The following is a 16,367-nucleotide window of genomic DNA, read 5'->3' as shown; positions in this document are numbered from 1 at the left end:
ATTCAGATCTCTAATATCTTGGGTCTAATCTCTCATATCATGTTCAATGAAACTGAACTAACACTAGTTTATTGAAGTAACAAATGGGTCTTTCTATGTTATTAGCTAAAAGGGTTGAACATATATCTCCAAATGATAAATTTGCTTCTCCAAGCTAACATGCTACCATTTGGTTTTGTAAACAGTTAACAGCTTACATTATATTAGTATTTCATAATTTGGTTTAGAAACTAATCATCATCCACTTGGCCCTAAATTTTACATCGGTTGGAGAAGGTAAACCAGACAATCAAATGCTCTGAAAGTAAAAATACAAAAACTACATAAAATTAAAAAACTGAATTAAATATCTTATAAGTACAAAGAAAAAAAAAACCATTGGAAAAACAAAATAGAAATATGAGTATTTATTACAACTAATCAATCAAAAAAACCTTGATACGCTGTAATTCAACTTTTTTGTATTGCTATATGTTAACTAGAACAAACAATAATCAACAACGAGCATACCATAAAAATATAATCAAAATACATCAATTGGAATTTTTGTTTTTTAAAAAAAGTTTATAACTTTCATGAAAAATGTAAATACACCTATTTAATGATGATTATTGGAATATGAGTAATGGCAACCCAAAAGTATTTTGTTGATGCATGATAAAATTAATACCTCGGATAGTTTCAAGAGTAAACCAAGATGAATAATTTAGATCCACTATTGATGCACTTCAGTGATAAATCAGCAATCATTGAGATCCGAACGTCACCTACCTGTTGATATACATAGCGCATGATAGGTCTGCATTCCATGTATACAGTGCTGTTAACAATACCATGGGATTTATAGTGCCCATGTCAAATTTTGATCTCTTTTTAATCCATCGGACCGGATTTTTCTACAATATCTTATTTGAATGTTTTTGTTGGGTTAATAAAAAAAAAGGAGACGTACGTATGGTGCGTTCTTGTTTTGTTTGATCTCATCAAATTAACGTTGAATACTTGTTGTTTGAGGGGAGGACTTCTTTGAACTCGGGTTATCCTATCATAGCTTGGTGCTTGCTCCTTATACTCTTGTAATTCCTATAGTGAATTATTGTCTTTCAGAGGATGTAGGCTTGATTTTCAAACCATGTTAAATTTGGTGTTTTTGTTGAATTGTGTGTGTACTTGTATATCCTCTTGGCATTACTCCTTCATTTGTGCTCTTGGTTGTATATGTTTGTGAAACAAGTGTTTGATAAATTGCCACACTCGATTCTTCTTCACACCCAACATGACCTACTAATTGACTTAAATACACAAAAATAGAAAAAAAAAATTTAAAGAAAAAGCGTACATGATTTCTCACCTACAAAATTAGAAAAAATTACAACTCAAACTCAATCTAATCATGATATTTAATACAAACACAATCATGCATCCTTGACTGGTCTAGCCTCAAAGCCACCTCCCTCCCTCTCCTCCACAGTGAAAGGCATGTGAGTTCCAAAGATGATGTCCCAAAAGACAAAGAAAGGCTGTGCATAGTTATACTTGTTTCCTTTCAGCTGATGATGAATATCATGGTAAGCAACATTGTTCCTAAAACACAATTGGAAAGGATTCCACTTTAGAAACAAACCAGAGTGCATGTCCAAAGCCTTAATAGTTGTAAAAGAGAAGAAACAGATGCTAGTCCTTGGTGTCATGCCGGAAAGGAGAAAGGCCAAAGAGCCACCAACGGTGTCCAGAATGAGGCCCTCTAAGGGATGGTTGTAAAGAGAGCCCCATGCATAGGGCACAACCAACGCATGGTGCTTTGAATGTATGTGCTTGAATAAGAACTTGTTAGCGTGCATGTATCTATGCCCAAAGTACTGCCATAAATCAAGAACAACCATGGCAATTAAGAACTGGCATGCACTCACTAGAAAAGACGGCTGCGGTGGTGGTGCACCATTGTTGTCACCGATAACCTGAATGATCACATATTGACATTCAAATATATGTATATATATAATAACTGCATGTTATCAAAGTCTAGATGTATATGTACATATATGTGTGTGTATATACGCACCTTCATCATTAGGGATACAACTGCAATCTGAACAACTTGCTGGAGAAGTACACCTCTGAGAACTTGAATTTTAGAAGCTACATTCTCCTCATTTTCTGCGTTTTTTGGGTGCAAACGGCTGCCTTCTATGTAACCTAAAAGTCCATATATCCCTGAGAAAACCCAGTACACTACTACTGGCACGTAGGTGCTTAAAACTTCATCAGAGATCCCAAGCGCCATTGATATATATTATCCCTCCTGAGTAGACACAAACATGCATAATTCAAGTTAGTAGATATATAGTGTGTGTGTGTGTGTGTGTGTGTGTAATTTGAAGCATTCTCAGATAAGAAATGGAACGAAATGGAGATATATGTAATAAGCAAAGGAGGATACAAAGCACTATACTGATGCAGAGAGTGAGGTAGCTGAATGGTTTTGTGCACAAAGGAAGAGCAAGAGGGATACCCTTTATATAAACTACTGTTAGTGGCTCCCAAGTGCTTTTTTGAAGAACCCGGGGGAAGGGAAAGGAAATTACAAAACAACAAGGAACAGAAAACTAAAAAACAAATCCCGAATCAGTGAAGTTTTTCATTAACTAGTGAGGTAATTCTCTACCAAACAAGAAGAGGTTGAGGGCTGAGTCGTTGAAACCAAATGTAGCTAGAGAAGTTGCAGGAAGCATCCAAGCCCCCGGGATGCAATGGATGACAGGTGATCCAAGCAAATTTAAAAGAGTCTTGATAAATTCAATCTGAGATTTGAAGTGAAAAGTGATAACCGGATCGGGGTTGGTAATAACAGTAAGAGGTACAGATGTATCAACAAAGATGTTCTTGATGGAATAGTGCGAGTCCAACGCCACTTGCAGCGCCACTCCCAACGCGAAGAGATTTTCCAGTGATGAATCGTTGAGAGCTTGAGAGTAGCAACCTACAAGAGAAACAATAGACTGAGCATTGGAAACAAAGAATCCAGTAGAACTTACCTTTGTGCACTAGTTGGTGCTATCATGGACAAAAAGGAAAAGCTCATCAGAATGAGTGAAATTGTTCAAAATTAGCTTCATGCTCAACAAACTCTTTTGGCAGTTCAAATGGTCCTGCACATGAGAAACCAAGCGGTGGTAGCGATGAAAGAAACAATGTGCATAGAGTAACTACCATCAATTAACCAAGAGTCGAATGCAAAGCCATTAGGAAATTGAATGTGTGTGTTAACTCGCAGGCTGAGATAAGACCAGATCAGGTGTGCTTTAGTACAGGAGCAAAAAAGGTGATCAATAGTCTCCGGAAGAAGGTTGCAAAGAGAACACGGGTTGTTAGGCCCCAGATTCCGAAGATATAGGAAGTTAGAAGTAGATAGCCTGCCATGAAAGACAGTCCACAAGAAGTGTTTCGTGCGGGATGCAATAGAAAGCTTCCATAGCAAATGTCATCCCAGCCACTTGTTAGTCAAAGAAAACCTGTGATTCAAATGATTATAGACAGAGGAGGAGATTTTGTAATGTTTGGATATGGGGCTCCAAATCCAGTTGTTACCATAATCGTAGATGATGGAATTAGAAAGTAGATCCTGCATGTTAAAATTAGGCCCAAACAGAGAGTGTAAATGGGCGACATCCCATCTATCACCAATAATAAAGTCAAAAACAGAAAGGTGATCAATATCCACATTCATATTAATAAATGTTGGTTTGAGAGCAATGGGGAGATCAAAAGCACCAAGGGTCCCAAGTAAATGAAGTGCAGTTAGGATTGATAGAACAAATCCGGCAAAAAGGTTTAATTTGATCGGCAGTTTTAAACAGGCTGCAAAAGAACCAAGAACATTTTGCGGGAGTAGAATTCTTCCAAAAATTGGTTTGCCCGCATTTCAGTCGCAAAATATCAACCCAAATGGCATTGTCATTGTTTAAGAATTTTAAAACATGCTTAGCCTTAAGAGAATATTTAGCAAGAGATAAGTTACTAATACCAATGCCCCCCTCAGGTTTACCTTCGTTGATAGTACTCCAATTCACATCATGGATGCCCTTTCCATTGATGTCCCGACTCCAGAAGAATTTCCAAACAGCTCTGGTTATCTCAGAAAGGATGGAATCAGGAATAGGATAAACAGAGAGAGGTAAATATGGGCATAGAGAGAAGAGAAGAATTGATTAGAGTGGTTTTGGCAACCGGTGAAAGATGAAAGTTGCTCCAACTATTGCAAGTACGACAAATTCAATCAACCATGCTCTTAAAAGCTGAAGCAACGATTCTATTAGGAGAAATTAAAATACCAACATAAGTAAAAGGGAAAGAGGTTGAAGTAATATTTAAAATGGAGTAGATACGCTTGGGAAATATACTTGTTACACCAGGTTGGAAAAACGATTTGAGATTTAGAATAGTTAGGAAACTGCCCTGAAATGCTAGAGTAAAAATTTAAACAGAGATTGATGTTATGGACTGCGAATCTAGAAGCATGAGTGATTAAAATAAGGTCATCGGCGAACATGAGATGATTAAAATTGTGAATTAAGTTCGAGTTAAAACTAAGGATTGTTTCATTAGAGATACCAAAATTAAGGAGATTAGAGAGGATCTGAGACACTAAGATGAACAAATAGGAGGAAATGGGGTCACCTTGGCTAACCCCAAGGGATGAAGAAAACCAGGAGGAGAGGGTACCATTCACCAAAATAGAGAAAGAGGAAGATCGGAGAAAAGTAGAAATCCAAGATATCTAGAGGGAGGGGAAATTCATTCTGGCAAGAATAGCAAGAATTGCACTCCAGTTTACTGTGTCATATGCTTTTTCAATATCAAGTTTTATTAACATCCTCGGGGGTTTTTGGTATCAGTTTCCATGTATGCACAATCTCTCGCACCGCTATAATGTTATCAAAAGAACACCGATCAGAAACAAAGCCGGCTTATTCACGACCGATCAGAAAGAGGGAGAACAAGCCATAACCGATTAGCTAAGATTTTAGAAATAATTTTGAAATTAACGTTGCCCAAAGAAATCGGTCTGAAATCGGAGACAAGTTTAGGTTTATCTTTTTTAAGAATGAGAGTAACGAAAGTTTTTCCCCAAGAAGAAGGAATAAAAGAGTTGTCAAAGAAAAACCGAATAGCTAGGTAGAGATGATCACCGAAAATAGGCCAAAATTTACGATAAACTTCTTCTTTTGTTACCAGCAGGGAACCCGTCGGGACTAGGAGCCTTACCAGCATGGGAGGTCGAGAATGGTATGATAAACTTCTTCTTTTGTTACCTCTGAACGAGCGGAGAGTGATCGGAAAAAGAACGAGAAAGGTGTTTTAAATTATTGAACTTGAAATAACTAGACCAATCGAGGTTAATCATACACCGATCGAGTCTGGCCCACCACCTAGCTAACCCCGACTGATTGTTACACCAAGTAAAATGAGGACCATAGTAGTTTAAATCAATCAAGTTATTGACCTCAACAAAATCAAGAAAAAACCGAGATTTCCGTTCATAATAAGAAAAGGATCCCCCCCCTATGCTCAGTCCTGTGAAGAACAATGTTAAAATCTCCTACGATAAGCCAGGGGATAAGTAAAGAAGTGATTTTAGAAAGCTCGTTCCAAAGATAACACTGATAACGAAAACCAGCCGAGTTATAAACTACAGAAATGAGAAAAGTATTAGAAGAACCAAAGGAAATAACAATATGGATAGCGCGTCTGGACACAGCAACCAAAGTAACCGTGCCAATGGACTTATGCCATAGAACGATGATGCCACCGTAGAAACCGTCAGAGAGTAAAGCGGCCCAGTCCCAGCATTTAGGAAACTTTCCGCAAAAACGGTTAAGTCGATCTTCATTAGCTCTAGTCTCAACAAGGCAAACCACAGCAGGTTTGTGAGTGCGGATGGACGAAGGACGCGGGAAGAAGTATCACACGAGGAGATGCCCCTATAGTTCCAACAGATTATTTTAGTCATATTCATTAAAAACATAATAAGGGAAAGGAAGAGAGAACAAATCAAGAAGGAGCAGTTGCATAGTGAAAAAGAAGGGGAACAAGCTCAGGAAGAGGGGCCACCGAGCTCAACTCTCCCCTTCTTCTGAGAGACATCAGAAATGTTTGATCCTTTTCGAACAAGGGCTTCACGCCTAACCTCAGCTTGATATTGGACAAGGGTCATTGAGTCCTCTGGTCCATCATCATCATCTTCCTCGTCAGACATATCTTCATCATCTTCATCAGAGTAATCGTCGTCCTGGCTGACATCCTCCTCCATGTCTTCCCCCCTAGAGCATTTGAAATTTTATCTACCAAAGTAGAGTGGGAATTATGATCATTGATAGGAGGGAAAGGAGGTGGTGGATTAACCGAGGAACGGAGATCGGGGGTGGAGATTTTGAACGGCTAGAATTAATGCTTTTTCCTTTAATGGGGGACAAGTGAGGCGATATGATTTGATTGGGGGTTGGGTGGCTGAGTTACTTAGGGAAGGCAAATCATTGTCTTGGGATTTGGAGGGTTCAATATGAACGTTGGGGATAGAAAAAGTAGCAGGTGGGCTATTGGGTATATGAGCCGACAACTGTTCATCTACAGCGTGTGCAGAGAGTGTGTCTTGGAAAAGGGTGTGCCGCCCATTGACAGCGAAACCCTTTCCGCCACGTATGCTTCAAAAGTTGGAACCTCGGGACCTGTCAGCTTCGGAACCCAGTTCGGCTGCAGCACTCGAGGTCATGCGGCTAGCACGTGTGCTGCCCTCGTGACCGCGAGTGCTACCACGCCGGCGAGTAACCAAGAGCCAGGGACCGTAGTCGGTATCGGTGAAGCGAATGGGTCAAATTTTCAGAGGCTCCTGATAGTAGTCGATCCGGGATGGGGTCGGAGATGTCCATATTCTGGTTTTCGACACTAGATACCAAAATAGGGTCGGGCTCATTATGCCCTACTGGGCAAGATGAGGCGGTCTTACCGGCACCGGATGTCATTGACCTGAAACAAAAATTACTGCAGTGACCAACCAATCCATAGGTATAGCAAAAAGTCGGCAACCGCTCGTACATCACCACTACGAACACTCTATTCATATCATCGCCGATCCAGAAACCACGACAGAGGGGCTTGGACAAATCGATTTCCACACACACCCATGCATATTTAGACCGGCTCATAGAACCAGTGAAGTCATCAACTTTGAGGAGGGTGCCAAACTGTGCTAACAATGGTCTCCAAGGTCTCCCCTTCCCATAACTCCACGGGAAGGTTGTGAAGCTGTAGCCATATTGAGCTTTGCAAAAGTGGGTTCGAAGAACGGCTTCCACGGTGAAATCTGGAGAATAATTCCATTAACGGTCCAAGGTCTGTCCAAGAGAAGTTTCTGCATGACTTGCTGAGAGGGGCACCTGATTAATAGGAATCCGTTGGGTAGATCCTAGATGAGAATCTCTCCAAACATGCTCCATTTGGGTAGTAGATCAGTCTTGACTTGCTCGAAATGAGGAGATTTGCCAAAGAGTTTTTCATATAGTGCATGCTGGACCTTCAGGTGTGCACAATTCAAAGAATCCTTGTCTAACAGAATGAAATTAGTAGTTGACTCTTTAAGTTTATTTAGGATGGTGGTGTTGTGCAGGGGAGAATTGTCAGTGTGCTGGTTAATGGAGGAGGCAATTTGTGCCAAGGATTTACGATGTGGGGGATGGGAGGAGGGGGCTAGGGACCGGTCCCCACTTGCCATGGCAAGTGGGAAGCGACGAAGGTTAGTTCATAGCAGAGGGTTCAGAGCAGAGAGAAATAAGGTAATTTGTGTCACACTAGCCCCTTATTGAGGCAAATGTGGCTTCCATCAGTTAAAAACTCAATTCAACTGGAAACAAACACCACTACACAGTAATAACCAAAGTATTAGAAATAACTAGTAATCAATACACAAGAACAAAAGTCTAAATACATATACACCAATAATACAAAAGATTTCAATTACAGGTACAACCTCTACAGGGCCACCACAAAAGCATAAATAGAAAAGGACCCACTACCACCACAGGTTTAATCCAGTCTAGCTCTATACTTGTACAGACGATCTAGTGAGGTCCTGCTCCTACAACTGTGATGCATTTCAATTAGTTGATAGTGGCTACTTAATTTTAAATAAAAACAATATAAAATATACAAAGATCAATTGTTCAAATTTTCTTCTTAGCCTCAAATTGTTAATACAATATATGTATTGTAACAAAGTCAATAGCATAAAGTATAACAGATGAAATACAAAGCCAGTAAAACATAAACCAAAAATAGGGCTAGCCAAAATCGTCACAATCTTAACTATGGTCATAGTTAAGTCTAAATATGCTAAATCCTCATTATAATTATTATATATACATGTACTCATAGAAAAATACTGTCACACCCACCCCTTCTACTGAGGTAAATGTGGCACCCATCAGTTAAAAACCCATTATAACTGGAAAACTGACACCCCCTTTAAGAACAAAATCAGACTTACAAACATGATTGCTAACTTCACACCAACTATATGTTCATACACATAAATACAACAAATATAATTACTCCAATTTGCAAGTACAACTACTACAAGATCACGACACCAACAAATAGAAAGAAAAAGGGATCCACTGCAATCTTGGACTCAACCCTGATTAGCTCTATACTTGAATAAGTGATCTACTAGGGTCCTGTTCTTGCAACTACAGCACATTCAGTTGGTCGATAGTTACTCAATAATTTTAAATAATTAAATTAATGTAGTGTACATAAAATATATAAAGATCAATTTTATCAAATAACTTCAATTCTTTCACAAAAACTAGAATTTTGGCAAAATTCAGCTTTTTAAAGAGCTTTTGAAACTTAAATTCGTCACAAAATCAACATCAAATCAATTTTCCTCGGAAAAATCCAAATTTTCGTTAGAGACTACCCTCCTAAGTGTGATAGCTGGGCTTCGCCCTCTCATCACAATCCAAAAATAACAAGTAATATAAAAACCGTACTCAAATCCGCACTGAAAACTCCCCCTACTTAGTTGCCATCGTGACTAGGTTGGGAGCCGCCAAGGTCTTCATAACCTTGACGTTGGCCATTGAGATTCCCGTGTGGTGACCCCAGATTTCTCACATAAAAGACCCCCCCTGTCAATGGCTCCACGCATCTCTTGACTAGGGTAAAATTTGGGTTAACCACGCCGCCTCCATCAGGTCGGACCTTGGAACCCCTTACTGTAATGTCGGACTAAAGTCCGTAGTCACCATCAAAATCTGTAAAAGATCCATAGTACTATACATGCATAATGCTAGTAAAGTCCAGATCCATGATACCATTCCTATACAAGGAATGAAAACCACTTCCACAAACATTGCCGGTAAAACATTTGAATAGGCGTACATGATTTCACAAATCATTCCAAATCAAAGTATATATAACTATAGAAAAATAAATACATGAATTGAATAATTAAATCATACATACATGTATTTCCATTGTTTGATAATATATATAATTATATAAAATAGATGTATCAATACGATTGTCATGGCACATCAACGGCAAATAAATATAAATATCTTTTAACATTATACACAATTAAATATAATAAAATAAAATAATTAAACCATTATTTCCAAAATACTAGCTATTAAATAATTATTTCAAAATAATAATAATTAACCAATTATTTAAAATAATAGCCAATACCAACTCACATGGTCTCTTTTGGGTTTCTTGCTAGACCTGAAACTCTCTCCCAATCCTGAACAACATCTGCCAGGATAACAGAATAAAATAAATACATATAATTATTTAAAGATATAACTGAACCCCAAAAGAAAATACAAGAAACCAATAACTAACTCTCTAATTGGGCTCACTAATTCCAATCCATTAAAACCCGACCTTGCATAATTAAATTGGTCTCCAATTGCAGTTAAACCAACTCATTTTGGGCTAGACCATCTTGAACCAATCTCAATTCCACTGAACCAAGTTTAATTTAACCAACGAGCCTTGAACCAACTCTAATTATTATACAAAATCTGTTGAACCAGCTTGGTTCAACTGAACCCAATTCTCCTTGAATTGGTTCGGCCCGAAAAGCCCTTAGCCCAACATCTAAACCAAGCCCAAATCAGTCTCAACCCAATTAATTTCGCCAAAACAGCTCAAGCCCAACCACAATTCAACTTGATTTGATCAAACCTAGACCAAATCAATTCAATTGAACCCAACCCCTCCAATTCTCATCCAAATCCAACTCCAATCCAATTAATAAATTTGGCTAAACCAAATGATATCTACCTCACTTGATTTGGTCAAGCCCAACCTAACCAAACCAAACCCAACTCAACCAATTTACTCCAACTTGGTTTGATCCAAGCAAACCAATTTGGCTAACTCAACCAACTCAAATTCTCATGCATCATCATTATCATCTTAATCATCATAATCAACTTAACCATCATCACCATCAACTTAATCACCATCATCATCAACTTAATCACCAAAACAAACCCTAATCTCGGTACTACAGTAATGCTACAGTAAAACCGAGAATTTATCCTCCATTTCAAGCAAAATCCAACTCAAATACAAAGATTTTCCAAAGAAATTTGAAACAACAATCATTACTAACAACAATCTCATCATTTCCATCATAAACCCTTCTTTCTCAAGAAAAATGAGATTTTTCAATCCAAAATACACCTACACATACACCCAAGTATATCAATAAATAAACCATCAAAATACTTACCAAAGAAAACTTCATCAGTTCATCCTATTCTCCCTCCATCAAGCACAAAGCTCCATAACTCCCATTCTTCTTTTCTTTTTTTTTTCCCGAAGCACTATAGCATCTGATGAAGAAGGAGGAGTAGAAGACCATCCATCTCTAAATTTTTCTCTCAACTTAAGTTTTCTGCCGAAATTCACTATTAGTCCCTGAATATATAATTTCTTACAAAGAGGTCCCTAAAAAGTCACCAATGGTCCCTAAATCATGAAATAGTATTTCCAAAAAATCCTTGCAAACTTACCTTTCAGTCCTTAGTCTCCGAAAATATTTCAAATCAAATCCTTTTAATTTACTTGTGAACCCAAAATCTTTTATAAACCCTCACACTTAGGTCCATGAGTTTTCTACTTGGGATTTCTCAATAAAACTGCTCTGCAGGATAATATTATCGTAATCTGTAATAATACCCTAAATATATTTTCCAAGAGGTATCCAAAGATTCAGGATATTACAAATACTATTTAGGTCCACATTGGCGTTGGGCACTTAGTTTACTCGTGTTGTGGCCCACAATGTCTCAGATCACCATAGAGGTATCTCTCTTGTCCATAGGGGACTCTCCTCACCACCCCTAATGGAAACCACTTTCACCCCGGTCATCCACACCACCTCTTAAACAAGTCGGTCCGTGGGTAGACCCCCCACTTCAATAGGCCGAGCCCTAGCTCGCACAATCAACACAAAAGAGTTATGCAACTTGAGAATATTAGCAAGCAACCATACACACCATATCAATCTTTGCCGATAAAGCTTTTCACCAAAATTATAATTCAAACAAGAAAGTCTTTCATTTGCTAGTCAACACTTTTAAAGTCACGGCACACAAAAACTTTAAATCATATATTGCAAATGGCTGAAACTGTATATAGTTATAGTAACCAAGATGTATTAATATGATTGCTATGTCACATTAAAGTGCAAAATAAATATAAGTATACAATTTTCATAGCATAACAAACTGCAAATTAAACATAATTATTCCTTAACAAGATAAATTATTAAACATAATATAATAAAAGTAATTAAGCAATTGTTTCAAAATAGTAGCAACAACCAATTCACCTGACCTCCCTCGGGTTTCTCACCAGATCTAAAATTCTCTCCCAAGCCTAAAAGCTGACCTATTAAGAGAATAAAATAAAAATAAATACAACAAAATTAATTACAAAACTTGTACCCAAGAAGAAAATACAAAACTAATCGACTCTCTAATTGAGCCCATTCACTCCAACCGACTCAAAATTGACTTTTCATATTCAAACATGTTTCCAAATTGCACTTAAACTAACTCAATTTGGACTAACCTCAATTTCACTGAACCAAGTCCAATTAAACTAGTTTAACTTGAACCAATTTCAAATCCTGAACCGGGGTGGTTCAATTAAACTAAACTTAATTGAACCACTTAGTCCAATTGGACTGAACCAACATGAATTCAACCTGAAAACAACTACACATTGGATCCAAATCCAATAAATTCTCAATTGATTACACCAAACCAACTATTTAACTTCACCCAACCCAACCTACTTCAACCTGATTGAACCAAACCCAACTCCAAATCCATTTGAATGAACTCAACCAACTCAATTTTACTAAGCTCAACCATCTCAATGTCAATGAGATTACACCCAAAAGCTTAACCCATCTCATTATCCTCTAGTCATGATTAACTCATCTTCAACATCTCCTCCATTCTCCCATCACCAACATCTTCATTCAAAATGTAAAGAAAAAAAAAACATCCAAAAAAGGAATTGTTCAAAAAGAAGGAATTGCTCGAAATGTAATATAGCGAGATAATATAACTTTTGATTAAAACAACCACACTTTAAATTTTGAATACATATATTGGAAAAATAATAATAAAATAGCTATTTGTGCATGCTTGAACTACAACCAATGCGAGCGTCAATACTAGAAAGACATTGATAATTTTCATTTTTTTAAATCAAACTTACCGCTACATCTCTATTATCATTGGAAGCACCATCATCATGCACATTATAAAATACCTCTAACACTAGACTAATTAGTCTGAGAATGGTAGTGCAATGAGATTCCCAATGAGTATTCTCTGATCTTGCTAAGCTTGATTCTTGATTTGTTTCCCTCTGCCACTGACTATCTCTACTTTCTCCAATTGCTTAACCAATCTATGGTGATGTTGCTGAAGTTAGTCTCTTCTTTTGCACAATGCTCCGCATTAACAATTATAATAACATGATGGAAAAAATCACTCATAATTCTATTTTATAACAAAATGGATAGTAAAAACTATATCAAAGTGAAAAAGTGAAATAATCTTTATTATTTAGGGTTTAAAATTTTAGATTTTTAGGTTTAAGATTTTAGATATTGGTTTTATAATTTTTTAAAATTTTAAGAATTTAAGGATTTTTTTATGATTAAATTTAAAGTTTATATAAAAAAGAATGGCGTGGATGGTAAGTTGCCATCCACATCATTCAGGAAACCTATTCGCTAAAAATAGGTCATTTGATAGGATCATGGCAGCTAAAATTAGCTTGATCAAAGATTCAAAATACCCCCACCAAATCACCAACATTTAAGGGTAGTTTCATCATAAACATCCCCTCATATATAGATAGATAGTTTGGCCCTCATGTCATCTCATGATTCTCATCTCATCTCTGAAGAAGTAGAGCACGTGATAGAGTTGGTGACCAGAGCCATGGCTGAGCCAGCAAGCGACGGTTCGACAGAGCAATGTCGAGACGATGAAGAACTCCATTAAAAAATTTTTTTGCTTGAGGGGGGCTTTCATCCTTTCTCCTTGGACAAAATCCGGCAAGACCAGCATATAACGGCAACCTTTCCGGTGCCCCCGGGGGGGGCTAAAGCCCCTGCTCGCCCCCTGTTAGTTTCGTCACTCCTTTACTAACCTTTTGTTTGGTTCAGAGGGGTTAGAGGTAGGGGTAACGGCAACCTTTCCGGTGCCCCGGGGGGGAGGGGGGGCTGAAGCCCCTGCTCGCCCCCGTTAGTTCCGTCACTCCTTTACTAACCTTTTGTTTGGTTCAGAGGGGGGGGAGGGGGGTTAAGCAGGGGAGGAGAATGGAGGGTTTGAAAAAATTTTCAATTTGGTTCAATGAATTAGTGTGAAGGGTAATCTATTTCTATTTGTTTAGTTAGAAGAAGTGAGAATGAGTGAGGAGAGATGTAAGGTGCATTTTACCAATTTGTCCTTTTATATAAAATTGATCATAAATTTTTTTATGCATATATAATATTATTTTGTACAAACTTTATTAGTATTAATATTAATATTAATATTATTAATAATATTATTTGCTTAATATTATTATTAAACAAATAATAATAATATTATTAAACATATACTATAATTACTCATTTATATATATTTTTTTAATAAATTTTATATTATAATAATTTATAATTCTAAAAAAGTATATTATTATTAATAATTTACATATTAAAGAAATAAAAGATAAAAATAATATGAAAGATGAAATTAGGTTTTAAAAGGACATTATGGTAATTTTTTAAATTGATGACGGGTAACTTCTAAAATGGACATAATTGATTATTAGCCAGAATTTTCTCAACCAAATCTTTTCTAGCTATTGAAGATACATTGCCACATATGAATAATACTGTGACATCAATAGGACTAATTTTTTTCAAACAAGAATTAGATAATGCTAAATAAAAAAATAAGAAATAAATTAAAGTTCAACAAGTGTCATCTTAAAAGATAAGGCCAATGACTCTATTGTCAATAGAGGAATTAATTATATGAAACACTTGGCCATTTTGGCTAAAATGTCATCCTAAAAGATAAGGCCAATGACTCTAGTGTCAATAGAGGAATGGAAATTCAATTTATTCAATAAAAATAAATGCGTGAATAGGACTTTTGTACTTTCTGATTTTGAAGGATACTCAAAATGAAACAATTTCCAACTAACAGTATGGATATTATTCAAATTTCAAGACGAATCATGTATCGAACTGCCTCTATTAATTATGAGGGTAAAAGAGTAGCTTGAAGGATTAACATGTGATTCATAGTTCTAGTTTTATTGTCAGTTTGACCATGCTAGAGGATTAGTTTGCTTATATCAAATTAGATACTCTTGACTGAAAGAAATATAATTACCTGTCATAATAATGCTGGTTGAATCATAGAAGTTTCTTTGTTTATCATTCATGTATTATTTTGTAATTGTGCTTTAAATTGTAGTGTTTGAGTGTTGGAAATATTACAATAGGTATACATTTTCTTCCTTTTCCCATCAATGTCTTTCAATTTATCCAGATCAGCTTGAGATCACCCTGATGTTTTATTCCTCAAAATGAACTATGATGAAAACAAGCCAATGTGCATAAATTGAATGGTAAGATGCTTCCTTGTTTCCAATTTATAAGCCCCTATTATTTTTAGTATCTGACTTAATCTTTAAATAATAAATAACAAAAAAATGTTTGTTACCTGTTTTAAATAGAATAGCGTCATAAAAAATGTTGAATGTACTATATATTTTTTAAAAATATAATATTTAGTAACAAAAATCTATTTTCATGATGATGAAAATGGGTCACTAAAAAAACATTTTCATTATTAAATACAATGATCATTCAATTAAGTTGACAAAAATATAGATGTTAAGAAAATAAATACTGTGACATGCATAGTTGTTAACAAGATGTCTTAAATTAAGGGAAAATTACTTTTTACCCCTTGAAAGTTTCAAAATGATAAGTGCTTGTGTACTAAGAATACGAAGTATTTTTTTTCTTACGATGAGCATTACTTTTATCAGGTTTTATCCCTAATGCGTGTGTTTTTATGTTCTTTTGCGCATATAGGGGTTGTGAAGCCAAATATGAAAGAAAGAAGCCAAAGTAGATCGTGGATGCACTGTTTGATGAAATCTTAGAATGAACAAATACGAAGACACAAGTTGTGCTCGAAGATACGTGAATGTGTGCCAACCTCCATGTGTTCAAGAAATTACAATGATTTGGAGGGGCACAAAGGCAATCACATTTGCGTATTCCAACTTGTGCAATGATGGCAAGATCTTCACCAATGAGGCATTTTATTGAAGAAGCGATGCGATCTACAGTATAAACATGTGCCCGTTTATGTTGCCTCGATGAAAAGTGTGGATTCGGGAGTGTTTTTAGCCGAGTACTGTAGCAAGGTACTGTAGGAAATCATTGTAGCAATTTACTATAGCATTTACTGTTCACAGCCCACAGAAAATCAGATTTCCAAAAATCCACACAGGCGTGTGAAAATTACCCACACTTGTGTGGATGCCCGATTCCAGCACTTTATAAAGCTGCGACTTGTATCGATTTGGGGATCTATATTTCATCCTTCTTTCCATCTTTTCTGCATATTTTGAGAGGTCTGCGGCTAGGGTTTAAAGGGGCTTTGGCAAGGCTTTTGGAGTGGTTCCACGGCTTCGACACCGCATTTCTCTTGCAAGATAGTTATTGGGGGAGCTTTCGTGGGCACTGATCCGGCGAGGTG

The 16,367-nt window shown here is 36.7% G+C and overlaps 1 protein-coding gene across 1 annotated transcript; it reads right to left on the bottom strand.

Moving 5' to 3' along the window:
* Positions 1–1,415: 1,415 nt before the first annotated feature.
* Positions 1,416–2,284, bottom strand: LOC120250148 (sphinganine C4-monooxygenase 1-like). Its single transcript, XM_039258935.1, has 2 exons — positions 2,063–2,284; positions 1,416–1,958 (listed from the first exon to the last, which is right to left on the bottom strand). Exons 1-2 carry the CDS (start codon positions 2,282–2,284, stop codon positions 1,416–1,418), a joined length of 765 nt encoding a protein of 254 aa, XP_039114869.1.
* Between the last annotated feature and the right edge of the window lie 14,083 nt (positions 2,285–16,367).

The sequence above is a fragment of the Dioscorea cayenensis genome, chromosome 3, assembly GCF_009730915.1.
Source record: "Dioscorea cayenensis subsp. rotundata cultivar TDr96_F1 chromosome 3, TDr96_F1_v2_PseudoChromosome.rev07_lg8_w22 25.fasta, whole genome shotgun sequence".
NCBI classification, from domain to species: Eukaryota; Viridiplantae; Streptophyta; class Magnoliopsida; order Dioscoreales; family Dioscoreaceae; genus Dioscorea; species Dioscorea cayenensis.
The sequence above is the reverse complement of the archived record's forward strand: the minus strand, read 5'-3'. Positions and strand labels throughout refer to the sequence as shown.